This window comes from Oryctolagus cuniculus, chromosome 18 (genome assembly GCF_964237555.1).
Source record: "Oryctolagus cuniculus chromosome 18, mOryCun1.1, whole genome shotgun sequence".
Lineage (NCBI taxonomy): Eukaryota > Metazoa > Chordata > Mammalia > Lagomorpha > Leporidae > Oryctolagus > Oryctolagus cuniculus.
The window spans coordinates 13,610,925-13,637,465 of NC_091449.1; the positions used below are offsets into that span (position 1 = coordinate 13,610,925).

The 26,541-nt window shown below is 62.4% G+C and overlaps 3 protein-coding genes across 13 annotated transcripts; 2 read left to right on the forward strand and 1 right to left on the reverse strand.

The window, feature by feature from the left end:
- Nucleotides 1–1,650: 1,650 nt before the first annotated feature.
- LOC100353821 (cytochrome P450 2F5) lies at nt 1,651–11,532 on the forward strand. Of its 3 annotated transcripts, none has more exons than XM_051836450.2 (10): nt 1,651–1,796; nt 2,866–3,046; nt 3,138–3,300; nt 6,443–6,592; nt 8,241–8,401; nt 8,799–8,975; nt 9,140–9,281; nt 9,442–9,629; nt 9,810–9,951; nt 11,147–11,532. In XM_051836450.2, exons 2-10 carry the CDS (start codon nt 2,876–2,878, stop codon nt 11,326–11,328), a joined length of 1,476 nt encoding a protein of 491 aa, XP_051692410.2. In that variant the 5' UTR covers nt 1,651–1,796; nt 2,866–2,875; the 3' UTR covers nt 11,329–11,532. The 3 variants fall into 3 exon arrangements, with proteins under 3 accessions (XP_051692410.2, XP_008247933.3, XP_051692409.2); XM_008249711.4 differs by lacking the exon at nt 1,651–1,796 and adding an exon at nt 2,058–2,283; XM_051836449.2 differs by lacking the exon at nt 1,651–1,796 and adding an exon at nt 2,210–2,283 and having other exon boundaries at nt 2,810–3,046.
- Nucleotides 11,533–14,872: 3,340 nt separating this feature from the next.
- Nucleotides 14,873–18,214, forward strand: LOC100354078 (cytochrome P450 2F5). 6 transcript variants are annotated; one of them, XM_051836420.2, is made up of 9 exons: nt 14,877–15,143; nt 15,466–15,628; nt 15,945–16,094; nt 16,215–16,375; nt 16,485–16,694; nt 16,777–16,918; nt 17,004–17,191; nt 17,368–17,509; nt 17,602–18,214. In XM_051836420.2, exons 1-9 carry the CDS (start codon nt 14,964–14,966, stop codon nt 17,811–17,813), a joined length of 1,548 nt encoding a protein of 515 aa, XP_051692380.1. In that variant the 5' UTR covers nt 14,877–14,963; the 3' UTR covers nt 17,814–18,214. The 6 variants fall into 6 exon arrangements, with proteins under 6 accessions (XP_069918296.1, XP_051692380.1, XP_069918295.1 ...); XM_070062194.1 differs by having other exon boundaries at nt 14,878–15,143; nt 16,512–16,694; XM_070062193.1 differs by having other exon boundaries at nt 14,882–15,143; nt 16,485–16,688.
- EGLN2 (egl-9 family hypoxia inducible factor 2) lies at nt 17,865–26,218 on the reverse strand. Of its 4 annotated transcripts, none has more exons than XM_051836421.2 (6): nt 26,115–26,215; nt 24,141–25,204; nt 19,416–19,535; nt 18,892–19,028; nt 18,622–18,689; nt 17,865–18,442 (listed from the first exon to the last, which is right to left on the reverse strand). In XM_051836421.2, the coding sequence occupies exons 2-6, from the start codon at nt 24,969–24,971 to the stop codon at nt 18,387–18,389; spliced, it is 1,212 nt and encodes a 403-aa protein (XP_051692381.1). In that variant the 5' UTR covers nt 24,972–25,204; nt 26,115–26,215; the 3' UTR covers nt 17,865–18,386. The 4 variants fall into 4 exon arrangements, with proteins under 4 accessions (XP_051692381.1, XP_051692382.1, XP_051692383.1 ...); XM_051836422.2 differs by lacking the exon at nt 26,115–26,215 and adding an exon at nt 25,676–25,893; XM_051836423.2 differs by lacking the exon at nt 26,115–26,215 and adding an exon at nt 25,574–25,893.
- Between the last annotated feature and the right edge of the window lie 323 nt (nt 26,219–26,541).

The following is a 26,541-nucleotide window of genomic DNA, read 5'->3' on the forward strand; positions in this document are numbered from 1 at the left end:
AGCGCGCCGGCCGCGGCGGCCATTGGAGGGTGAACCAACGGCAAAGGAAGACCTTTCTCTCTGTCTCTCTCTCTCACTGTCCACTCTGCCTGTCAAAAAAAAAAAAAAAAAAAAAAAAAAAAGACGTGCGCGGGAGCATCCAGAGTGGGGCCGGCGCTGTGACACAGCGGGTTAAAGCACCGGCCTGCAGCGCCGGCATCCCATATGGCGCCGGTTCTAGTCCCGGCTGCTCCACTTCTGATCCAGCTCTCTGCTGAGGCCTGGGAAAGCAGTGGAAGATGGCCCAGTGCTTGGGCCCCTGCACCCGTGTGGGAGACCTGGATGGAGTTCCTGGCCCAGCCCTGGTTGTTGTGACTGATCAGGAAATCAACCAGTAGATGGAAGATTCTCTCTCTCTCCTCTTTCTCTCCCTTTCTGTCATTTTGCCTTTCAAATAAATAAATACATCTTTTTGAAAAAGTGATCTTGGGTTTCATTCTCCGTGAACTTTCTGAAAACCTCGACAGAAAGAAGAGTGTGTACACCACACCCACAAGCCGACGCTGGAAGCCATCCCGCGGCCACCTAAGCAAGGTGCATGGTTCTCAGACACAAGGAAACGCCACACTCAGCACGAAACGCAACAAGCCGCTGCTTCGTGTAACACGTGGCCGCGTCTCCGAAGCATGGAATGCACCTGCCACGAGCAGAAGACAAGCCATGCTGTAGGATTTCGGTTCTGTGAAATATTGATCGATGGTGGGAAGAAAAGCCCAGGACAATGCTCGCCTAGGAGTGCTGCAGCACGGTCGACTGGGAAGGGATTGTAAGAACTTTTTGGGGTGGGGATTTGGACTACATGGGTGCATGCATTCAAAAGTCAATGCTTACTTAAGATTTGTATGTTTCATCATATGGATATTTTGCCTAGAAAAACATTTGCACGTGGAAAACTCCATCTACACATGCCCACACCAACCATGACTCAGCAAAAAGAAGGGAGTCCGCTGGCTGGTCCCAGAAATGGCGTTGGACGACCACCACCACCACCACCCCGCCGCCGCCGCCACCGCCCTGGTCCAATCCTGTTCAGGGCCGGGGAAAAGTTGCTCACAGGGCTGGGGTGGATCCAGGGCTTCACCTGCCCCCAGAAACAGAGTGGACGCCCAGGGAAACTGGAGGTGCCTACTCCCACGGGCAAGCCCCTCCCCCGCTCCCAGGGCCTGCCCTAACTTGGCCTGTTCGGGACCTGGGCAACAGCCTGGGCCCCACCCCCACCCCACTGCCCTCCTGGCCTGGGGCCGGGGGTGTCAAGTTCCCCAAGACCTCCAGCACTTCCTACTCCCCCCCCCCCCACCGTGGGAACAGCAAACACAGCTCACACCTCTGACCCTGGGGACATCGCCACCCCCACCCAGACCCTGGGCTCAGCACCTCCCTCTGCCACCCTGCCCAGGACAGGGGTTGGGTCCTCAGCTTCTGAGGAAGGAGGGCTTGGAGGGGGGGGAGTAGGCATCATTCCTATCTGGGGTCCGCTAGTCCTCCGTCCCCGTGGTTGGCAGCTACCCTGACCCCCTCCCAAGTCATCCTTCACCTCAGCCTGGCTCAGCCCTGCCTGCTGGATCTGACTCAGGGGACGCGAGAGACAGCAAGGACAGAGCCCCAGAGAGCGAGAGGGAGAAGGCGAGAGCAGGAGGCGTGAGCAAGCAGGACCTGGAGGACGCGAGGGAAGCAGAGACAGAGGCCCTGAGACACGGAGGCCGAGAGCATCGGCGTGCAGGACAGACAGCCACAGACACCACAGAGGCAGGAGCCGGGTAAGACGCAGCCTGGGCAGCCCGGAGAGAAACGGGGCCCGCCTGGGTCGCGAAGCCGCTCAGCGTCAGCCGGGGACTTGAACACAGAGCAGCAGGACCCAGTGCCCAAGGCTCATCTCTGGCTCATCGCTCTGCCTCGCCCCCGCCCCCGCAACCAGACCCCCAGAAAACACCTCTGCCCCATCCCCAGGGCCAGCCACGACTGCTGGACAGGGACCAGGACTGAGCTCCGCCCGCAGAGCCCAGCTTCCCCCAAGAGGAGGGGGACAGCAGGTTCCCCAGGTGCAGCCCCCACCCAGGGGGCCTTTGCAGGCAGCTGTGAAGATGGGAGGGGGTTAAAGATCGCCTGAAGGAGGGGAGGGGCGGAGTAAAGGCGGGGTGTGGAGGCAGGATTTAAGAGCGGGTGCTGTTGCCCGCAAGCACATCACAGTGGCCGGGCACAGCCCACAGCTCTGGGGCACACCTAGCTGCCCCCACGGCGAGGCAGGTAAAGGGTCCGGGATGGGGACACAGAGGAGCAGGGGGGCTCCCCTGAGAGGGGGGCCTCTGGCTCCATCTCTGTCTTAAGACTGAATGGGCATCTCTTCTTCCGGCTCCTCTGATGGCTCTTGGGGTCTCGCGTTGGCTGGGCCCAGGTGCCTGCACAGGTGCCTCGCCCAGCAGGTGCAACGCCCTCTGGAATGGGACCCTGCGTTCTGAACACGTGCTTCTTCTTTCATTTCCTCTGCTTCTACCATCCCTGTCCACCTCAGCCTCTTGCTCGCTCGCTCGCTCCCACCCTCTCTTTCTCCCCATCTCTGTCTGTAAGAGGGCACTTCAAAAGGTCTGTGCAAATGGAACTGAAAAAGTGGCTTTGGGATAAAATTAAGTTTGTTGAGAGCCTCTCTGCCTCTCTGATTCCATCTCTGTGCCCTTCTCGCCCTCCTCCCTCTCTCATCCCCTGGACTCTCTCTGTTTCTCTACCCTGTTTCTTCTTCCACCTGCGCCCATTTCTGGGGCCCGGGAAAAGCAAGGTCTAGAAGGAGGTGAGGGGCGGAGGGACCCAGCTCTGCTCTCCCGGTGTCTGCAGCTGCGTCACCATGGACAGCACAAACACGGCCATCCTGCTGCTGCTCCTGGCTCTCGTCTACCTGCTCCTGACCCTCGGCTCATGGGGCAAGGGCCGGCTGCCCCCGGGACCCAGGCCCCTCCCATTGCTGGGGAACCTGCTGCAGCTTCGCTCCCAGGACATGCTGACCTCTCTCACCAAGGTGCAGGGGCCTGGGCTCGGGAGACGGGGCAGTGGGGAGGGAGAGGGTTCCCACAGCCCACGCCCACCTGTGGCCTCTGTCCATCCCTCAGCTGAGTAAGGAATACGGCTCGGTCTACACGGTGCACCTGGGGCCCAGGCCCGTGGTGGTGCTCAGCGGGTACCAAACTGTGAAGGAGGCCCTCGTGGACCAGGGGGACGAGTTCAGCGGCCGCGGCAGCTACCCTGTCTTCTTCAACTTCACCAAGGGCAACGGTGAGCCCGCTCCCCGTCCCCACCCCCACCCCCAACCTCCCCACACTGGAGGAGGGCTGAGGATGGGAGACCGTCCTCCCTCTCTTGACAACACTCAGGCCTCTGAAGTTGACACCAAATGGGAGGAGCCAGGCAGCTGTGTCCCACCTTCCACCCCAAAACCCCACCACCACCTTTCCTTATGTTTTAATTTTTTTTTTATTTGAAAGAGACACAGGGAGAGAGAGGGAGAGACAGAGACAGAGACAGAACTCGTCCACCTGCTGGCTCAATCCCCAGATATTTGCAACAGCCAAGGCTGGGCTATGCCAAAGCCAGGAGGCAAAACTCCATCCAGGCCTCCCCCATGGGTGGCAGGGATCCTAGTACTTGAGGGATCACCTGCGCCCCCCTAAGGTGTGCAGCAGCAGGCAGACAGGATTGGAAGCAGAGCTGGGGCGTGAAGGCGGGCACTGTGGTATGGTAGGCGGGCATCCCCAGCAGTAAGCACCTGCTCCCTCCACCGTCCGGAACTGCATCCCAACCCCTATCTCTGTCCAGCTCCAACCCCATTCTCATCCGGTCTCTTGTTCCATCCCCGCCATATCATCAAAGTCCCAACCAAGTTATCTGGCCTCAGTCCTCATTGTCCCCCTCAACCCAATCTCAATCCCCACCAACCCTGCCAGGCCCCCCCTTAGCCCCTTCTCCACCCCCACCTACGATGCCACCTCCCCCAACCTGCAGTCCCGGATCAACCCCATTACCAACCCCCATCCTGATCCCTGCAGTGGAAAACTGAACTCTGCTGTCCTTCCCCTCCCCAGCCCCAGCCTCGCATTGCCCCCCCTATCGTCTACGGAAGGTGCCAGTCCCCAGGCCACATCTGCAGCATTGACCTCGCTGCCACCAAAACCAACTGCATCACACACCTACCCGACCCCAAGCTCTCACTCAACCCTTCTCCTGCCACCCTACTCTGTCCCCATCTCCAGCCTCAAACCCAACTCACCCAAAAGGCACATCGCCTCTCTGGCCCCACTGGCATCCCCAGCCACTCCCACCACTCACCTACACCATCTCGAGATCCTGTCCCCTTGGCTTGGAAAACACCTGGTCTTGTCGCTTTCAAGCTTGTTTTTGGTTTTGTTGTGTTTTTTGTTTTTGACAGGCAGAGTTAGACAGTGAGAGAGAGACAGAGAGAAAGGTCTTCCTTCTGTTGGTTCACCCCCCAAATGGCTGTCATGGCCAGCGCACAGCGCCGATCCGAAGCCAGGAGCCAGGTGCTTCCTCCTGGTCTCCCATGTGAGTGCAGGCCCAAGCACTTGGGCCATCCTCCACTGCACTCCCTGGCCACAGCAGAGAGCTGGCCTGGAAGAAGAGCAGCCAGGACAGACTCTGGCACCCCGACTGGGACTAGAACCCGGGGTGCCGGCGCTGCAGGCGGAGGATTAGCCTAGTGAGCTACAGCGCCGACCCAAGCTTGTTTTAAATACAGATCTCTATGCAAGGAAGTCAAGTGGCCAGGCCCAACAAATAACAGGAAAGAAAGAAGATGGCGGGGGTGGTGGGGGACGGGGTGAGGGGGTATGCTCTGATTGAAAATGGGTCTGGGGGCCAGCGCCGCGGCTCACTAGGCTAATCCTCCTCCTTGTGGCACCGGCACACCGGGTTCTAGTCCCGGTCAGGACGCCGGATTCTGTCCCGGTTGCCCCTCTTCCAGGCCAGCTCTCTGGCCGGGAGTGCAGTGGAGGATGGCCTAAGTGCTTGGGCCCTGCACCCACATGGGAGACCAGGAAAAGCACCTGGCTCCTGGCTTCAGATCAGCGCGGTGCACCGGCCACAGCGCACTGGCTGCGACGGCCATTGGAGGGTGAACCAACGGCAAAAAGGAAGACCTTTCTCTCTGTCTCTCTCTCTCACTGTCCACTCTGCCTGTCAAAAAAAAAAAAAAAATGGGTTTGGAAGATCCACACCCTTCATCATTCTCCCCTCAAGGAGCGCCCAGGGCTCCCCTGGCCCTCATTAGGCAGGTCCCGGCTACCCTGGATTTGGAATCAGTGAAACACCTCCCACTGTACACCTGCCACCTTTCATGGCCCCTGCCCCCCGTGCGCTCATGACCCTGTCCATCCTGGTACATAGGATGCAAAGAGGTGGCACCAGGGCTCTTGGGAAAAATCCCCTTGCTACTTTTGCACAGAAGCATCTGCACACACACACCATTCATTACTGCTTTCTGCCCATGTGCCCGCTCTGACGCCCCGTCTGCCACCACGAGGCGTCGCTGAGTCGATGCCTGCAAAGCCAGGCAAGCCAATACCCCACAGTCTGTTTTTCCCTTCTCTGGCATCTCATGGTCTGCGAGGGACCGAAGAACCACAAACGCATCCTTGGGGCAAGCATCTGTGCGCATTTCGTATGGGAGTGGCTGGGTCCAAGTCCTGGCTCTGCTTCCGGTCCCGGCTTCCTGCTAACGCACACCCTGAGAGGCAGCGGGAGATGGTTTAGTCCCCACCACCCTCGAGTTGCACGGCAGGCTCCTGGCTTTGGGCTGGCCCCAGCTCTTACGGATGCATTTGGGGAGTAAACCAAAAGATGGGAGCTGTCGCTCTCTCTCCTCCCTTCAAGTAACTGGAAGTTAAATTAAAAAGAGAAAAAGCAGCACATCCAGGATCCTATCCTGTTGATGTCCAGCAGGAAGCATAGGCCATTCCCAGACTGTGACAGCCCTGCGTGGTCATGGCGGGGATGGGAGAAGCTGGGAGGGCGGAGCCAGGGCAGCCCCACCCACCCACCCAGGGGAGACCTCTGAGCTGAGACCTGGGAGATGGAAACGACAAGTCCAGAGAAGACAAGGGGTAGAGAGTGTCCCGGAGAGGACAGAGCAGGGTCTGGCGGAGTCCCCAGTGTCCTGCGCTTGCTCCTCTTGATTACCTGCATTTATGCCCTCCGCCATCAATCAGCCATCCCAGGAGGGGCACCTCCTGTGTGACAAGCCCCGCCGAATGCTGAGGACACTCGGGACAGGCCCGGCCGTGCCGGTCTTGGGGGAGGGGACACAGGAGGGGCGACGGGGACCGCGGTGAGGGAAGCCCAGGGACGCAGAGGCCGCGGGCTGGGGGTGAGCAGAGGGTCGAGCCAGCTCCTCCGCTGTCCGCAGGCATCGCCTTCTCCAACGGGGACCGCTGGAGGGCGCTGCGGAGGTTTTCCGTGCAGATCCTGCGCAACTTCGGCATGGGGAAGAGGAGCATCGAGGAGCGCATCCTGGAGGAAGGCGGCTTCCTGCTGGCGGAGCTGCGCAAAACGGAAGGTCAGGGCCAGGTCAGGCGCGGCTCCGAGGGGCGCTGGGCGCGGCTCCTCCTCCAAGGCTGGGCTCGTGGGACGGGGTAGGCGCTGGCGGCTGTGCCCGCTCTCCCAGCCCAGCCTCTGTCCTGGTGGAGGACGAGGAGGACAGCGGCATCCCCAGGGCCCTGTGCTGAGCACGCGGCCGTGCGGAAGTCCTTGCAGGCTGACACCAATCCGTCGCGCAGATGAGAATTAGAGGCACAGAGAGCTTAGGCAACCGGCTTGACGTAACAGAGCTGGTAAGCTGGAGGAACCAGGATTCAAACCCACGTCTGCCACCCCAGGCCTCGTGCAGGGCACTGCTGCCATTTGTTGAGTGCTCACGGGCACTGGCTAAACTGTGGTTACTCTTCCCACTCCCGCAACCCTTGCGAGTGGGTGTGGCCACAGGTGAGCAAGCCAACGCCCAGGGAGGGAAAGCGGGGTGCCCAGGGTGTGGCAGAGCTGGGATTTGAACCCAGGTCAAAGCTGCTGAGCTCTGAAAAAAACTGAAAACGACCAGCAGGGACACGATGCCTTGGACACGCCCGTGCCTGTCTTAGAGCGTCGTGTGTCACCTCCCCGGAACGCTCTCACCTCCTGGGAAGCAGGTCATGGTGTGAGCCCCGTGTTACCTCCAAATCTCACTGGCTTTGGGCACAAACACACTGTGCCAGGCAAGCCGCTGGAGCGATGTGATGTCAGTGAGACCGTCCCAGCTGCCCGTGCTGGCTTCTCACGGCCGAGGTGATACACTGTCACAAACACGGTGGCCTCAGACGTCATGTTCCTACAGCTCAAACATGAGAGCTGTGGGTGAGACCCTGCCCCGGCCTCTCTAGCCCAGAGGCCACCTGTGTTCCTCAGCTCACGCCACTTCCTCCATCTTCCCAGCCAGGAACAGCCTCCCCCAGTCTGCTTCGCTGGCTCTTCTCCCATCAGCTCGGTGTCTTTGTACTCAGACCCACGCACCCCCCTCCCATAAGGACCCGGGTGCTCCTAGGCTGGGCCCACTGAGTGATCTCCCCGTCGGGGTCCCTCACTTAATCGCGTCCTCAAGGGTCCTTTCGCCACATGAGGTCCCAGGATGTGGACTTGGGCTCGCTGGCGGCGCAGGAGGGGCGCCACGGCGGGAGCCAGCCTCAGCACAGGTTGGCTGAGCCCTTCCCCACCGTGCATTCTCTGACTGCTATGGACAGCCCCGTAGGAGAGGCAGCCATCGAGCCCACTTTACAGATGAGGAAACTGAGGCTCCCAGACCGGAGGTCAGCTGGGCCAGGCTAAGAGGTCAAGCCAGGATTCAAACTACGACCATCTCAGCCCAGGCTGCGCTACTGCGCCTCCTGTGCGGTCTGGACACTGTCGGCCGAGGTCTCCTGGGCGGCTGCCTCACCGGGTGTTAGGGGCCGTGTCGCTGCGGGTTTCCGTCTGGGTGAGGCTGGACATGATCATGCAACGCGCTAGACGCAGTCTTGCGGCCCATGCCGCCTGCTGTTGCCCTGGGCTGATACGGTGTCAGCGTGCTGTGGTCACGGCCAGTGGGCGTGCGGTGGCCCCGTGATGCCACAGGTTCTGTCGCTGCCCGGACGTCCCCCGAGCTGCACCCTCTGACCCACTGCACCCCTCGCCCACAGGCGAGCCCTTCGACCCCACGTTTGTGCTGAGTCGCTCGGTGTCCAACATCATCTGCTCCGTGATCTTCGGCAGCCGCTTCGACTACGACGACGAGCGCCTGCACACCATCATCAGCCTCATCAACGACAACTTTCAGATCATGAGCAGCCCCTGGGGCGAGGTCAGGGGCCCGGGTCCAGCGCGGGGATCAGCCGCTCCTGGCCCCGCCCCTCCCTGCAGGCCCCGCCCCCGAGCCGGGCAGGAGTCCGGGTCCAGCCTGGGGATTGGCTGCTCCTGGCCCCGCCCCTCCCTGCAGGCCCCGCCCCCGAGTCAGGGCAGGAGTCCGGGTCCAGCCTGGGGATTGGCTGCTCCTGGCCCCGCCCCTCCCTGCAGGCCCCGCCCCCGAGCCGGGGGGGGGCAGGAGCCAGGGTCTAGCGCGTGGATTGGCCGCTTCTTGGCCCCGCCCCTCCCTGCAGGCCCGCCCCTCCCACCCCAGCCCCGCCTCCCCGGCCGCCCCACACACACACCCCGCCCGCTGCTCCCAGCGCCTCGGCCCCACGCGCCTGCCCCGTCCACAGTGGTACAACATCTTCCCCAGCCTGCTGGACTGGGTGCCCGGGCCGCACCGACGCCTCTTCCGCAACTTCGGCTGCATGAAAGCCCTCATCGCCCGCAGCGTCCGCGACCACCAGGCCTCCCTGGACCCCGACTCTCCGCGGGACTTCATCGATTGCTTCCTCACCAGGATGGCCCAGGCAAAGCCCTAGCTGGAAGCCCCACCCTGGTCCGGCCTGCACGCAGACCCCGGCAGGGGACTCCGAATTGGGCGGGGGGCCGGGGACCGGGCGTCACAGCCCCGCCCAGAAAAGGCAGCCCCAGGCCCCGGCTCACGCATGTCCCCATCCCGCGCGCCCGGCAGGAGCAGCAGGACCCGCTGAGCCACTTCCACATGGACACACTGCTGATGACCACACACAACCTGCTCTTCGGCGGCACCGAGACCGTGGGCACCACGCTGCGCCACGCTTTCCTCGCGCTCATGAAGTTCCCTAAAGTGCAAGGTGAGGGGCGCTCTGGGCCCCTCGGAAGAACGCGCACGGGCCCACGAGCGGGGCCGCAGACAGCGCGGCCTGCACCCGGGGCCTGCCTCGCGGGCCCTGGGGACTCTGAGCCCGCACGCGGCGCTGCCCGCGGCCTCACCGCGCCTGCTCCCGCCCGCAGCCCGCGTCCAGGAGGAGATAGACCGCGTGGTGGGGCGCGCGCGGCTGCCGTCGCTGGAGGACCGCGCGGCCATGCCCTACACAGACGCCGTGATCCACGAGGTGCAGCGCTTCGCAGACATCATCCCCATGAACCTGCCGCACCGCGTCACGCGCGACACGGACTTCCACGGCTTCCTGATACCCAAGGTGCGAGGGGCGCCCAGCCCTAGCTTCGGGAGAACCAGCGTGGGCCGGACGCTGCCCGCAACCCCAGACCCCTCCCCAACCCTGGATCAAGTCCCAAGACCCTGAGCCCCGCAGAGAGGAAGCCCTGGCTGGGGACCCCCAGCCCCTCCTCCACCGCTCACCCCGCCTCCAACCGCACAGGGCACCGACGTCATCACCCTCCTGAACACGGTCCACCACGACCCCAGCCAGTTCCCCGCGCCCCAGGAGTTCAACCCCGGGCACTTCCTGGATGACAACGAGGCCTTCAAGAAGAGCCCCGCCTTCATGCCCTTCTCAGCCGGTGAGAGCGCCGTCCCGGCTCCCAGAGCCCGCCTCTCCTCTCCACTCTCACCCCTGTGTGTGGGTGTGCAGAAGCAGCGATTGCCCCCCAGCCCTTCTGCTGGGACCCCGACACCGACTGACCAGGGCAGCCTGTGCCCTGGGAGCGGCCACTGCCGGATTCTCCGCCAGGTGGCGCTGTGAAATCAGATCCGGCTTCCCTGCCTTTTGTGTTTGGGAGATGCCACTGGTGGCCTCTCCACCAGGTGGCGCTGTGGAAGCGGATCTGGCTGCCCTGCCTTTTGTGTTTGGGAGAGGCCACTGCTGGCCTCTCCACCAGGTGGCGCTGTGGACGCGGATTCGGCTTCCCCGCCTTTTGTGTTTGGGAGAGGCCACTGTTGGCCTCTCCACCAGGTGGCGCTGTGGACGCGGATCTGGCTTCCCCGCCTTTTGTGTTTGGGAGAGGCCACTGCCGGCCTCCACCAGGTGGCGCTGTGGACGCGGATCCGGCTGACCTGCCTTTTGTGTTTGGGAGAGGCCACTGCCGGCCTCCACCAGGTGGCGCTGTGGAAGCGGATCCGGCTTCCCTGCCTTTTGTGTTTGGGAGAGGCCACTGCCGGCCTCCACCAGGTGGCGCCGTGGAAGCGGATCCAGCTTCCCCGCCTTTTGTCTGCACCCTGCTGGGAGCTCTCTTCCCTGGTTACCAAGTAGCAGGTGGAGGAAGGAGCAACGGAATACTAGAGAACTCACTGCGTGCCACGTGCCACCTCTGGGAAGAGCTGGAGCTGTGAGGGGCAGCTGCTAAGGGCTGGGCTCTGTGGCAGGCTTGGGGGAGAGAGGTCGCACCCCGCACCCCAGCTGTGTGCCCCTCACCACGTCTCGGCACCTCCATTCTCGCACCTACAAAGCGCAGATCATCTCTTGGGGTGGCTGGGGAATGAATGATAGCAGCTGTGGCGCTTTGCACGAAGCGAGAGCGCCTGAAGGGCGTACCTGGATGGCATACCCAGCAACTGCAGGAGGCACGGCTGGCCTCTCCGTTTTAAACATCTGGGCACTGTGCCCTGCCCAAGGTCACAGACCTGCTCGTGACAGAGCCAGGATTCAAACCCGGGCGGCGGGTGGTGGACCTCTAGGTGGGCGGTCTGTGCGTCCTCCTCTGGGAACCAGGAGGCTCGCCCCCACCCCACCCTCCGTCTCCTCCCTCCCCACCGCAGGGCGCCGGCTGTGCCTGGGCGAGTCGCTGGCGCGCATGGAACTCTTCCTCTTCCTCACCGCCATCCTGCAGAGTTTCTCGCTGCAGCCGCTGGTGGCCCCCGAGGACATCGACCTGACCCCGCTCAGCTCGGGTCTCGGGCACGTGCCGCGGCCGTTCCAGCTGTGTGCGCGCGCGCGCTGAGCTTGGCCGCCGCCTCTCCTGCCCCCGAGCGGCTCGGTCGCGCTGTGATGTCTCGCCTGCACCTGTCACCTGCATGGCCCCCTTCCTCCCACCTCTGCCTGGTCTGACACGTCTTCTTGTACCCACAGAACGCGGCCCCTGCCCTGATGCGGCCTTTTAGGGGCCTTTTGTATCGTTTCCTAGTAAAGTATCTTTATAATAAGATTCAAATCTGTCTTGGCTGAATGAGCCGGAGGGGAGGGGCCGGCATTCCGTGTGAGCGCCGGTTCGCGCGTCAGCCACTCCACTCCGGTCCGACCCAGCTCCCTGCTGGCGGCCTGGGAAAGCAGCTGAGGCCCCAGTGCCTGGGCCCCTGCACCCACGTGAGGACCTGGGTGGAGTTCTGGGCTCCTGGCTTCCCCCTAGACCAGCCCTGGCCACTGTGGCCTTTTAGAGAATGAACCAGCTTATGGGAGATCTCTCTCTCCCTCTAACTCTTTCAAATAAATAAATATTTTTTGAAAACCTAAGTTCGGGGAGAGGGGAGCGCCGAGAGAGAGACAGGAGAGATGGGAGGTGCAGGGCGCTGGGCAGGGGCGCGAGCAGGGAGACACCAGATACTGACCCCGGCACCTCCTGCTCACTGCTCTACATGCCCCATCCAGCATCCTTTATCCGGAGCCAAAACGCCTGCTCCTGGAAGTATTGTGGATCCCAGGTTTGTCCAGATTCTGGACTATTTGCATACATATAATGAGGCATCTTGGGAGCTGAAGCCAAGTCTAAACATGAAATTAGTTTGTTTCATGCACACCTTGTGCACAGCCTGAAGGGAACATTACACAATATGGTTAGTGCACCTGCTTTCTGACTGCAATCCATCCTGTGAGGTTAGGGTGCGGGATTTTCCACCGTGGCATCACGCCCATCCTCAGAAAGTTCCAATTTTGGAACATCTCGAATTCTGAATTAGAGATGTTGAGCCTGTATAAGCCCACTTCACAGATGAGCAGACTGAGGCTCAGGGAGGCGAGGTGACACACAAAGAGGCAGAGCTGGGATCTGGCTCCCGGCTCTGAGCTGGGCACCACCGGCTTTCAGTCACACAAGTCAGAGACCCCAGGAGCCCAAAGACAGGAAAAGCAAGAGCTGCTGGGTTGAGAAGTGGGATGCGGGGGGGGGGGGGATAGAAACCACCAGAAAAAGGGCAAGCAGCGGGGTGGGGGGGAGATGCCAACCCCACCCCCACCCTCTCAGTCAGTGCACTATTCCTTTGTGCTGTAGCCCCTGCCTTTGGGGTGGGGACAGCAGACCCTGGCATGGGGTCTCCCAGCCTGCGACTGCCCCCAGCATCCTGATAGCCTGCCAGCAGGGCAGGCGCCCATGCCCATCCAGGCTGCGCCTCCCTCGTGCAGCCCAGCTGACGGGGCCCTCCCAGGACCACCCCCTGGCTGGGCTTACAGGCCGTCCAGGCCCAGTCTGCCCCAGGGCCCAGCCAGGGATGCAGAGGGGAAGGAGAGAGCGGGAGGCAAAGACGGAGGCATTGAGAAGGAGACAAAGAGGACAGCGGAGGGACATGAAGAACAAAGACCGCGAGAGGAGGAGGAAGAGGCGCTGAGATACAGATGCAAGGCAAGGACAGGCGCTTCCCTGGGAGCCAGGAATCCGACCTGGTGGCTAAGGCCCCGCCCTCCACAGCCGGGCTCCCAGGGTTCCTCCCTGTCTCTGGCTCCTGAGTCCAGCTTCCTGCCAGCCCTGGGGGGGTCTTGGCCCCCCCCCAAGATTAAGGCCCCAGCTCCCAGCTTAGCGGCCCCGCCACTGAGCCACTGGGGAATGAACCAGCAGATGAGAGTGTTCTCCCTCTCGCTCACTCAAATTCTCTGCCTCGCAAATTTTTCAGAAAATAAGAAATGAAGAGAGGAAGAGAGATGAAGAGAGACGAGAGAGAAAGAAACAGGGAGGTAGAGGGACTGAGAGTAACCAAATCAGAGTCAGAGACAGAAATCTGAGGGAGAACTGTGCGGTCACTCCACAGACACGTCCTTGTGCACCTGCTGTGTGCCACGCACTATCCTAGGCGCTGGAAATAGATGTAAACAAGACAAAATCTGCTCTTAAAGAGCTGGCATTCCAGAAGGGCACCCCGCTGCACCCCTGCCGCCCCGAGTCAGCTCCTCTGACCTCGGGCCCTGAGCCCCGGCCCTGCCAGTCACCAGGATCCTGGACACAGAAAGGTAAGGAAGACCTGCCGCCAGAAAGAGGCAGAGAGAACTAGAGAGAGACAGAAAACAGAGGGGTGGGCATTTGGCGGAGCCATTAAGATGCCACTTGGAGGGGCCGGCGCTGTGGTGTAGTGGGTAAAGCCGCCGCCTGCAGTGCCGGCATCCCCTATGGGCACCAGTTCAAGTCCCAGCTGCTCCACTTCCAATCTAGCTCTCTGCTATGGCCTGGGAAAGCAGCAGAAGACGGGCCAAGTCCTTGGGCCTCTGCACCCATGTGGGAGACCTGGAAGAAGCTCCTGGCTCCTGGCTTTGGATTGGCCCAACCCTGGTCATTGCAGCCATTCGGGGAGTGAACCAGCAGATGGAAGGACCTCTGTCTTCTATGTCTGTCTTTCTCTGTCTTGCTGCCTTTCAAATAAAATGAAAATTCATTAACAAATAAGTCAGTGCTTGAAAAAAAGAGACATGAACAGAGGCAAAGACAGCGAAGTGGAGTCCGGAGAGCAGCAGCTGGGACGCAGTGCGGGGGCGGAGGAGCAGGATCAGAGGAGGGAAGCGCCGAGAGAGGAGACGCAGACGCTGCCTGACCAAGCTCCTCCTCAGGCCCCGCGTGGCCCCCACTTCTCCCCAGGCTGGGCCCAGAGCCAGGCACCTGGAGGAACACTGGCGCTGGCAAGGCAGGGAGGGCGGGCTGCATTCCATAACAATCTACATCCCGCTCAGCCCCACCTCCACCCCGGGTCCGGCCTGGGCCTCTAGGGTCTGGGCTACCCGAGGCCTGAGCCTGCCTGCCCTCGGCTAGGGGTGCCCACTGTGGGGCTTTGAGACCAGGGGTGCAGAGGCATGGACGTGGGACATCCGGGGCTCAACTGGGAGCAGAGATGGCAGGAGTCAAGGCCGGGTCTGAAGGCACAGGGGCCAACCTAGGGGAAGGCATCCAGCAGTCCTAAGGCCAGAAACGAAGTCCCAGGCTGATGGCACCAAGAGGCTGGTGGGTTTGCGCAGGCCCTGCAGGGCAGGTGCAGCACACAGGGTTCCCAGGGCAACAAGCGGCACGGGCTCAGGTGTGAGGCCCCGGGAGTCCCGGGCCTGGGGCGGAGTGGGGGGGTTCTAGAGGGTGCCGAGGCGTCAGGAGGCAGAGGTGGGCAGCCTACTGCGCGTACAGGCCCACGGGCCAGCCAGATGGGCTAGGGCTCAAGAGGGCACCCCTACCAGCCAGCCGTATGCATGTGCTCCAATTGCCAGGCACACACGGGCAAGCTGAGGCAGGCATGGGCAAGCCAGGGGGAGCCAGGCCTTAAGAGCAGCATGGCTTGAGGGGTGGGGTGGAGCTGGGAACCCACCACTCCCGCGTGGGCTCTCCGCCCCTGCTCCGCCCAAGACCCCGTGGAAATCAAATAGGCATGAAGGGATGCACACAGGGTCACAGGCAGCATGCTCACCTGTGTCACAGCACTGCTGCTCCTGGCGCTGGTGCTGGCGCTGGCATGGTGGGGCTGCGGTACGCGCCGCGCTCGGACGCCGGGGCCCCTACCTCCGGGGCCCACACCTCTCCCACTGCTGGGAAACTTGCTGCAGCTGGAGTCTGGGCGCCTGGACCGTGCACTCATGGAGGTAGCCCGGACAGATTCCTGGGGTGCTGGAAGTGGGGCCAGGAGCTAGGACTGCTGGTGCCCTGAACTAAGTTGAGGGCTCCGACCCCGTTCTTCCTGGAGACTGGGGTGGGGGGTGCAGCTGGTGGGCCTGAACACCTGGGCTGTGATGGACAAGGAGCCCGGGGTGGTTAATTCAGGTGGAGAAAGAAAGCGAGGTGGGGGGGCAAAGGCTGAGGGCCCGGTTCTGCGGGTGCAGGGTGTTGGGGGCCTGACTTCAAGGTTCAGAAGAAGAGGGGTCGGGGAGCTGGGATCAGGAGCCGCTGAGCCCTGGTTCCCTGTAGCTCTCCGGCCGCTGGGGCCCGGTGTTCACAGTGTGGCTGGGCCCGCGCCCTGCAGTAGTGCTGTGCAGCTACGCGGCACTGCGGGACGCGCTGGTGCTGCAGGCGGACACCTTCTCCGGCCGCGGGGCCATGGCCGTCTTTGAACGCTTCACTCGCAGAAACGGTGAGGCCACTGCGGTGCAAGGTGGAAGGGCGGGCCCATAAAGGGTGGAGTCAGGCAGACGCGGAGGGGCCTAAGAGAGCGCGGGTGGCGATCAGCCTAGGACGGAACCCAGCTTCCTCGTGCAGCCAGTAAGAGCCTAAGAGAGAGCCCGCACCAGGCAGGGATCAAAGTAGCAAAGGCGTGGTCAAGGCGGAGAAAGCCGCCAACCAAGCCGGGCGAGGGAGCAGAGCAAAGGATCCCAGAGCCGGCTCCGGGAGGTGGGGCCCAGGGGCGTGGCCAACGCAGGCCCGCCCCCTCCTGCCGCCCCGCCCCGCAGGTATCCTGTTCTCCAATGGGCAGCGCTGGCGGACCCTGCGCAATTTTACCCTCGGGGCCCTGAAGGAGTTCGGGGTGGGGACGCGGACCATCGAGGAGCGCGTCCTGGAGGAAGCAGTTTGTCTGCTTGATGAATTTCAAGCCACCGCAGGTGCAGCAGGGAAAACAAAACAAAGGGCCTGGGGTGGGCGGGCCCTAGGGTGGAACAAAGCTGGAAAGCACACGGAGGCTGGGTTCCGACCCCCCGCCCCGCCCTGTTCCCACCTTCCAGGGGCCCCGCTCAACCCCCGGCAGCTACTGGACAACGCTGTAGCCAACGTTATCTGTTCCGTGGTCTTCGGGCACCGCTATGGCTACACGGACCCGGAGTTCCGGCGGCTCCTGGACCTCTTCCATGACAACTTTCGCATCATGAGTTCCCGATGGGGCGAGGTGAGGGGGCTGGCCCCAAGCTCTCCCGCCAGTACCCACCGGAATGGGGCCTAGATTCTTTGATGAGCTCTAGAACCTGCAAAATCAAAGTCAAGGTCCATTCTCCAAGGTCATATTGGGATCCGCATCTGCCCAGATATACAATATCTTCCCCTCCCTGCTGGACTGGATCCCAGGCCCGCACCACCGAATCTTCGGAAACTTCACGGAGCTGCGGGTCTTCATCTCCGAGCAAATCCAGCGGCACCGGCAGACGCGGCAGCCCGAAGTCGCCCGCGATTTTATCGATTGCTTTCTCGCCCAGATGGATAAGGTTCAGGTCCCTGCTACCCTAAACCCTATTCATGCCGCCCACCAGCAGGTGTCTGGCCCAAGGCAGCGCCAGTTTCTTCTGCCCGCAGGAACAGCAGGATCCGGAGAGCCATTTTCAGAGAGAGACGCTGGTGATGACGACACATAACCTTTTCTTCGGCGGCACCGAGACCACCAGCACCACCCTGCGCTATGGGCTTCTCATTCTCGTCAAGTATCCAGAGGTGGCAGGTCTGCCAGCTAAGGCACTGGGGGGAAGACAGGGTGGAGGCGTGGGTCCGGGGCGTGCGCGGCTCACCACCTCAGCTGGCCCCAGCCAAGGTGCAGGCGGAGCTGGACGCCGTGGTAGGTCGGGCGCACGCCCCGCGCCTGGAGGACCGCGCGCGCCTTCCCTACACTAACGCCGTGCTGCACGAGATCCAGCGCTTCATCAGCGTGCTCCCGCTGGGGCTGCCTCGCGCCCTCACCCGCGACGCCCACCTGCACGGCCACTTCCTGCCCAAGGTTCCCACGAGCCCCGGGATCTGCGGGGTCGCCTTAGGCAGGGAATGGGCGCGCAGGGCACTGACGCACAATCCTGCTCCAGGAGCAGGAAGAGAGCCTTTGAAGAGGGTCCCAGCACCAGGAGGGGCGCCAGATCGCCAACTCTGCGAGTAACCCCATTGTGCACACCCCGCCAGGGCACGTTCGTGATTCCTCTGCTTGCGTCATCGCACAGAGACCCCACCCAATTCAAGGACCCGGACTGCTTCAACCCCACCAACTTCCTGGATGACAAGGGAGAGTTCCAAAGCAACGATGCCTTCATGCCCTTTGCCCTGGGTATGCGCCTGGAGGGAGAGGACCGGCCTGGCCTGTCCCAAGTGCATGGCAGGGAGGAGGGGGAGGGCCTCACTGTGCTCCTGCACCCCCAGGAAAGCGGATGTGCCTGGGCGCAGGCCTGGCGCGCTCGGAGATCTTCCTCTTCCTTACCGCCATCCTGCAAAGGTTCCACCTGCTCCCTGTGGGGAGCCCGGCCAATATCGACCTCACCCCGCAGTGCACTGGCCTGGGCAACGTGCCCCCAGTATTCCAGCTCCGCCTGGTGGCCCGCGGAGGCCTGTCCCCCGCCACACACACTCAATAAAAGCCCCTAACTGCATCCGGAGGTCTCCTGACCCAGGGCGAGGCAGACGTGTGCAGCTCTGAGGTAAACTTTATTTCTTGGCTGACAGGACTTCCACACCCATGCACCCCCAGGCACCTTCCCCTGCCCCAGCAGCCCAGTCCGAGGTGCCATGGCCAAAGGTATTGGGGAGTCACTTCACATTCCAGGCTGGAGGAGTGGGGGGAGGGGACTAGGGGATACCCCCCCCCAAAGCTCTGCCAGCAAGAGGCCATGACTCACTCCAACCCCAAATCCCGCGTCCTGGTGCAAGGTGGCAATGTCTCATCCTAGCTCTCACACCTAATGGGGACACAACCAGGCCCCAGCTTTCAACAGCGGCAGCTCCCAATGCTGGCCTCTGCCCAGGTCGCAACCCCAGCCCCCATGATGGGGCAGCAGAGGCCTCTCCTCCTTGGTCCACGACATCGGACAGAGCCAAGTCAGAAGCAGCAGTGGCGGGGAAGGAGCAGGCACCGAGGCTGGTGGGCTGCAGCAGGACCCAGGGCTCTCCAGAAGTCAGGGCAAGCTGTCCATGCAGCTTCGGGGCTGGTCCTAGGTGGGTGTGGGCGGCTGTGACACAGGAACCTGGACGCCTTTCTGTCCTGCCGCTGAGGGTGAGAAGGAACAAGACAGTGAATCGTCAGGAAAGGGACAGAGGGCAAGGATGTGGAGCCACGGAGCACACAGGCTCCATCCAGGGAGAGCGAAGAACGGAGCAGTGGGAGGCAGTAAGACACCGACGAGGCGCACACGTAACGGGAAGGGCACGAGGGAGGGGAGCAGGTACCTAGCTGATACTTGTCTTTGGCTGCTGCCCGTTCCTTGGCATCGAAATACCAGACAGTGATGGCGTACCTGGGAACCAATGCAGGTGATCAGTTTTCCGCGATTCCAGCCCCGTATGTGATGGCTCTCAACCTGCCCTTCTGAGCCACTGGGTTCAGCTCCCACCCAGGGCTCCCCCCAGCCCTTCACCTGTCCCAGTCACCCTGGGGGTCTGAGAAGACTCTGTTGGCACAAGGAACACCTGGGCACTGCCACAGAGTGTGACTCATACCTGGTGGCATAGGCTGGCTTCACCTCGTGGGGGTTTCGCCGGTCAGACCAGAAAATGAGCAAGCGGTCAAAGAGCGGCTCGATGTTGGCTACCACAGGGCGACCCTCAGGGAAAATCTGCAGCAGACCGCCATGCACCTGGGGGCAGGCCACAGGTTGAGGTGCCAGTCCTGCCCGGAGCCCACCCGGGTGCACAGCCTCCGCACACTGCCGTCCCACCCACCACGCAGGCTCTTACAGTGAATGACAGCCCAGAGTCTGCCTCACTATGGAGATGGACAGGAAGCTACTAAAGACAGGAAAAGGGGGAGCGTGCTCATTACAAGATCGGGTGGGGCTAGGCAGACAGCACCATTCCCGGAAAGGAAGGGGGGGTTCCCACCACAGTCTGCTAGAGGAGGAGGAGCCACATCCCAGGAAGCCTGCACACAGCACCGCCCCCCTGCGGATCGAGCAGAGGCACAGAACGCTCCAGTGTGAGCAGGAGTGGAGACGGAGTGGGTGTACGCCACCCACACACCCTACCTTAACGTCCCAATTCTGATTCAGGTAATAGATACAGGTGATGCAGCGCCCATCGCCGTGGGGATTGTCAACGTGCCTCACGTACCCCAGCCCATTGCCTGGGTAACACGCCACCATGGCCTGGCAGGGATGGAAGGAGGTGGGTTTACTGAGGCCAGGCACGGACATCTCCAGGAAGCAGCCATTGCCTCCTGGCTCACCCCTCCCTGCCCGGCTTCTGGAGTCCAAGGGTCCAGCCCCAAGAGCCCTACCCACAAGTCTGCCTCAAGAGCCCATGTCCCCAGTAGATCCCCAGGGCCAGTGAATACATACACACCCAGGTTGGGCTCTGTGAACAACTAAGGGTTTAAGTTTTTCGATACCTCAACCCCACCTCAGACATTTTAGTAAAGTAAAACCAGTTTCCGAGTGTTCAGGTGTGCAGCGACGTGGCCCCACAGCCCTAGAACACCGTGGCATCCCCTGGCTGCAGACAGGAATCCCCTGGGGATCTGAGACCCTGATGCCCAGGTCTGCTCACCCTCAGAAAGGCTACTAGCCTTGTCTAAAGGAGAGCCTGGATTTTTTTAAAGGTTCCCCAGCTAATTCCAATGGGCAGCAATGCTAAGAACCACTTCCTCTGACTACAAAGAATCCCATGAAATCATTTATCTGTCCCATCACCTTTGAAAAGGAACTGAAACCTAGAGTATGACTATAAAGTGAGATCTAACCCCAACTCCAAGGACAACCTGCTGGGTAACTCTGGATAATCCCATCACCTCATGGGCCTCAACTGCCTCACCTGTAAAATGGAGCTTAGAAAATACCTGTTTACAGCACTAGCATTATCGCCTGAGGACAAGCACCCAGCTAACTGCTAGCACGCACTCCGGCCTTGCTCCTGTGTGCACAGGTCTGGCTGCAGGGTTTTTGGCTCTGCAACCATAATCCCTGCCCATGCTGCAGCCAGGGCCCGGGGAAGTTTGCTAATACTGGGATGCTGACAAAAAGGTGGCAGGTGTTAAAAAGGGGCACTTCTGCACACCCAGTTCCCAGGTTCGCGTCTCTGCTGTCATGACCTCAGGCAGATGACTCCACATCCTGTCTCGGGGTTCTCATCCCTGAAGCAGAGCTCGCAGCTCCTTCCCAAGTGGACAACAAACGTCTGGGAAGGAACTCAGCAAAGCACTGCCCCGTGCAGAACCTCAGCACAGGCTGAAACGCCATGAGAGAGGGAGGGAGAATGCGCGAGCCCCACCCATCTCAGCCCTCGCCCAAGGCCTCTAGGAGGGCTGGATGAGGCGGAATGCCAGTAAGGGGACTGGCAGGAAGACCCTGAGTGTCTTGCTAGCCAGAGACCACCTGCCTTGACCCCTCCCCACCAAGCTACACCTATGGACCAGGCCCAGCAAGACAGTCCCAAGATGAACATTCACCAGGGGACAGACCAGCGTCGGCCAGCAGACACGAGGCCTGTGAAGCACTTCAGGGCCGACAGGTTGACTCAGGATGGCTGACCCAGCGTGTTTTAAACTTTTCTGCATTAAACATGTGCACTTGAGGGGCTGGCGCCGTGGCATGCAGGTAAAGCCGCCTCCTGCGGTGCCGGCATCCCATATGTACGCTGGTTTGAGTCCCAGCTGCTCCACTTCCGAGCAGGCTCTCTGCTATGGCTTGGGAAAGAAGAAGATGGCCCAGGTCCTTGGGCCCCTGCACCTGTATGGGAGACCCAGAAGAAGCTCCAGGCTCCTGGCTTCCGATTGGCACAGCTCTAGCTGTTGTGGCCATCTGGGGAGTGAACCACAGGATGGAAGATCGATCTCTCTCTCTCTGCCTCTCTGTAACTCTGCCTTTTAAATAAATAAATCTTTAAAAATACATAAATACTACCTTTTAAAAAAATGTGCACTTGATTCACCACGGAACCAACGCTGGGTTCTCCAGGCAGACTTCAGGAAGCCTGTGGCCATCGAAGGCCTTCTCTGGCACTAACGGGGTGCCGAGAAGGCCCCAGGACAAAGCCTGCCGCCCACACCTGCAGGAGGGAGGGCTCTGCAGATGGGTAAGCACTCTCAGCAAACATCTCCCTGGAAGGAGAGGCTGTGGCTGTGGCCACGGTGGCCTGGAATCAGTAAGTCACTGATTCTAGATGGGCAAGGTATCCCCAGTTAGGAATCCAACTAGAGACTATGCCCAGTACTGTACCCTCTTCCCCACAATCTACCCCCACACTACAGCTAAAGACCTTGGTTCCCAGCTCTCCACTGCATCCTGAGAAAATGCAAATGCCAGATCACAGTCTCCAGGGCCACCAACCTCACGCTGTCCCCACCACGGTGCCCGGAGCCTCAGCAGGCCGAGCTACGCCCACCTCAAGGCCTTTGCACCTGCCTGCCGCATTCTTCCCCACGCTCCTTGCTGTTCAGGACACAGGTCAAGGCTGCCTGGAGTACTTGTTGTCTGCTCTACTCCTCTCAATGTGAAATCAGCAGCGGTACCCTGTTTACCCGGTGTTGGTCTGAAAGCCAGCCCCGTGAAGTCCCTGGGGTCAGGTCTGTCTCCCCAGCGCCCCTCCGGTTCCCTCCTTCCCAGCAGCCCCAGGGAGCCTCACACGAAGCTTCACACAGGCAGGATCACGCATGAAGGCTGGGCACAGAAACAGGAACCTGCCCTTCCCCCAACAGACACACCTAGAGGGATAAGCACTCCCTGGGCCCAGGGAGTCATCTACTTCCTCCCTTCAGGAGGGAAAGCTTCAGTCCCCAGGGACAACAGAAGTGACGGGAAAACCTGCTCTCCACCCCTTCCATCTCAGGGAGAAAGCAGGTGGGATCAGAGCCAGGAGACGACACAGGCCATGGGTGACAACCTGCCCAGAGCCCTATCACCCACACACACCCCTGCAGGTGACAAGCAGATTCCGAGCCAATGTTGGCAAGGCCCACCACCAAGCTGCCCTTAAATGGGCCAATTAAGCCCTCCCTGGGGTCCCCTGGTGGCCCTTCCTGCCAGCACAATCAGCTCTCTCCCACATGTGGGTCAAGCGAGCAGGCAGAAGCAGCAGGACTCAGGGACGCTGAGCCTGTCCCCACTGCCACTGCCACTACCTCAGCAGCTCCCAGCCTTGCCCCAGGGCACAGGGAGGGAATGCAAAAGCTGCCCTCTGGGGTTGCTGTCTCGAGAGGAACTGCAGTGACCGGGCTGAATCCACAGCCCGGCTGTTCTCAGCTCGCCAGGGCAATAAATGTCACCTAGGGCTTGAAGAAGTCCCAACAACTCCCTCTGCTCAATCCTAGCAAGGGTTCAGTCCCCAAGGAGATCCAGGTCAGAGCCGGGGGCACCACAGGGGGAGCAATCCTCAACCTCGTCCCCTCCCAACCTGCCACAGACTAGCTGGGTACTTGACTTGGTTTTCCTATTCTGTGGGTGAGCAAATGCCCAGAGCAGTGCCCTGCCCTGGGCTACTCGGTTCTTCAAGACCCCTTCCCTGGCCCCCAGCCCGGGGCCCCAACCTCCTTCCTGCAAGGGGTGAAGGTGCCGAGCCAAGGAGGCCACGCTGATCTCGCCTACACAGGAGCCAAGCCCAGGGAGGGGCGGCGCTGGCTCCGGAGTGATCCAGTAACGGGAGGCACAGGGAAGTAGGACCCGTTCCAGCTGGGGCGGGGCGGAAACAGGCCGTGGCCCCGGGGGAGCCCTGCTCCCCAAGCCAGCTCCAGCCTGAGAGGAAAGGCACACAGTGGCAGAACCAAGGTGGGATCTGACAGAGGGAGGAGGGATCAGCCGTGCAGGCTGCTGACGGTGGGCAGAGGACAGCCCCTGGGGCCTGGGCCTCAAGCCCGGGGCCCTCACCCTCTTCCATGAAGAGAGGTGCAAACCCCATCAGGGTAACTGTCTTGTGCAGGGCTCCTGACCTCAGGCTCTTGAATGGGCAACCAGAAGCCTGTGAGGCCCTGACACCTGCCCATGAACTCCAACCAAATGAGCGCTTTTTCCAAGGAGAGTCGCTTTTGGCAGAGTCCCAAAAAACCCAGGTTCCAAAAAAAGACTAACAACTACTACTCGATATGGAAAAGAGGGAAGGGGACCAAGCAGAGACACAGAGGGGCAGGAGACCAGAGAGGGCCTGGGTGAGCGAGGGCAGGACAGAGGACTCCAGCACACGAAGCAGGGCACAGAGGCGAGGGAAAGGCTACCGGGCCCAGACACCTCAGTAAACACACGAGGCGGCCCAGGCCCAGGTGCTCAGCCAGGCCCCCTCAAGGCTCACTCCTCACTGTCATCTTCCTCTCCTGCTTCTGCCTGGGGGACAGGATGGACTGGACAGGCCAGCCAGACGGAAGGACAGGAGGACAGGAAAGACGACAGCCAAGTGCAGGAGGACAGAGGAAGAAGCGGGTGCCTGTCTGTGCTGCCCATTCTCCCTGACAGACAAAACACAGTCCACCCGCGGTGCGGGGCTGAGAGAATGTCAGCAGCTCTCATCAGATTCTTCAACAGAATCCTGGGAAGGGCAGGGGGGAAAATCACTGGGGCTCCAGGCCAAAGCCCCAGCTTACCGGTGCACAAAGCAAGGCCCACAAGACAGACCCCAGCGTCCACACAAGCGAGTGCACGCGCGTTGTCAAAGCTGCCCACACCTCTGAGCCCAGAAGCCCATCTCCCGCCCCACCGCGCCCAGCGCCCTAAGCACCCAACCACCACAGCTCGGCGAAGCCCCTCTACGAACGCGCCCGCTGGCCTTACCTTGGTGCGCCCATTGATGACGTAGCTGCCCAGCCGCCCGGCGCAGTGGCGGATGACGGCGTCCACGTGCGCCATGAGGGCCCCGATGCTTCGGCAGCCCGGCTCGTGGCCTTCCACCCAGGCGATCTGGTCCCCGCGGATGCTGCGCGGCGGGATAGCTCGCTGGCTCACCAGCTGCCCATCCCGCAGGCGCCCGCCGCGCTTCAGGGCCTCCACCTCGGCCAGCACGAGGCCCCCCAGCGCCGCCCCCAGGAAGCTGTCTTTCACGCAGATGCCGTAGTACCGCATGCAGGGCACAATGTAGTCCAGGGCCAGGCGCTCGGGCGCAGAGGGCAGAGCCTCCTCCCTCCGCCGGGCGCTTGGCTCCCCGCCGCCGCCGCTGCAGCCCACGCCACCCTCCCCCTCTGCCTCCTGGTTCTCTTGCCGGGCCCACGGCCGCTTGCCGGGCGAGGGGGCATCCCCCCCATCCTCTGCCCATTTCCGTTTGGGGGCCTCAGGTCGGGCACCCTGGGCTGCCAGCCGCTGGCACCCCTTGGTGACCAGCGCGGCGGCACCCTCACTCCGCAGCGGCCACAGCTCGCCACCATCCTGCGCGCCCAAGCCCTCCCGTAGCGGGCTGGCAGTGGTGGAGGTGGCGGTGGCTCTGGGGGTCCCACTCCCCACCGAGGCCTCCCCAGGCGCTCCTGGGCAATGGTAGGAGGGTAGCAGGGGGCAGGACAGGTAACTCTCCACTCCCATCCTGGCGCGGCCAGGCTCCGATGGCTCTGACACAGGCCCTGGCAACTGAGGGAGAGCCTGACTCAGGGGCTGCGGCTGGCACGGGCTGTCCATGGCAGCAGCGTCTTCATCCCCCGGGCATGGAGGGCACGGCCCGGGCCCATGGTGCCACCCTCCTCCACCTCCTCCGCCTCCTCCACTTGACGCAGCCGGAGGCCGCTGGGCCTGGCGTGGGGCAGGGCGAGGCAGCACAGGCAGCGGGGGTTCTTCTTAGGCCCTGGAGGTGCACGCTGGTCCCCAGGTCCACGGTTGTCCCTAGGGGCTTGGGAAGGGGCCCGTCAGGATGGCTGGAGAGAGACATAGAGAGATGAGACGGGAGCTGGAGAGGCGGCGAGACAGGTGCGGCCAAGTAGAAACCGTAGGGCGGAAGATGGGGCTCCGGGACCCCCACAGCCTGAGAGCGAGTTGGGGGGCAGCGGGGGAGGCTGGGTGGCGACAAGTGAGTATCCAGACAGGCCAAGAGGGACGGGGCCTGACACAGAACAGGAGTGGGAGGGGGAGGGACCGGCCTGGCGGCTCGGGAGAGATGCGGGGGTCTGCGGACAAGACAGAAGGGGAGCCAGAAAGTCCGAGCTGGGAGGAGGGGGGCCACAGGCAGAGGAAACCGGGGAGTCCAGAGACAAAGAGAACTGGGGGCCCAGGGGCAGAAATCAGACCGGAGGGAAGCTGGGAGGAAGGGCCCGAGGCGGCCGGACGGGACGCGCGGTGGGGTCGGCCGGGGCCGGGCCGGAGGAAGCCTGCTGGGGGCCGGCACACACCCAGACGGAAGGGAGGTCCCGAGACTGGGGGAAGGCGGACGCGGGAGCGGGGTCCGCCGCGACAGGACGCAGGCCCCCGGCTACGGGACCAAAGGAAAAGCGCCCCCTCACAAACCCCCTTGGTGCGGGCCCTGGCCCCCGGGAGCGTCAGAGCCGAGGCCCAGGGGCCGCTCGGACCCCGCGCCGCCCGCGCCCGGCCTCTCCCCCACGGCGCGCGCGCCCAGCGCCCACCCCGCCCCCCAACGGCCGGCACCCAACGTGCCCCGCGCGCGTTTCCTCCCCCACCCCACCCCCACCGCCTCCCCTCCCCCTCCCCGGGCGCCGCGGGCCGCCGCAGCGTTTCCCGGCTCGCGCCCCCACACGCGACCGGCCCGCGCCCGCGCCCCGACCCGGGCCCCCTTCTCCTCTCCACCCCCTCATCTCCCCGCGACCTCCTCACCGAGCTTTTTCCTCCGGCCTCGGCGCCGCCGTTTGTGCCAGCCGCCCTGCGCCGCACAGCGCGCCATACCCCGCCCCCACCCCCCGCGACGCTCCGCCCCCGCCTCGCCCGGAGGGCACGTGACCACGGGGCGAGCGGAGGAGACGGCGCGTGCGCAAGCGCGAGCCGCAGGGGGCGGGGCGAGGAAACTCAGAACGCCCGTGTCCAGAAAGGCGAAGCGGGTCCGCGGCCCTTACGAGCTCATTTGCATCCTAAGCTCCGCCCCTCCAGGTAGGCGGAGACACAGAGCTGGACGGGGAGGGGGCGTTTCTGAGCCTGTTAAAACGACTATGTGGGAGGAGCATGTAAATGAGGTAATCTACATGGACCAGCCCACTCCCTCGGAGCCGCAAGCGCTGCGGGTGACGAGTAGGCGGGTGGGGAGCGG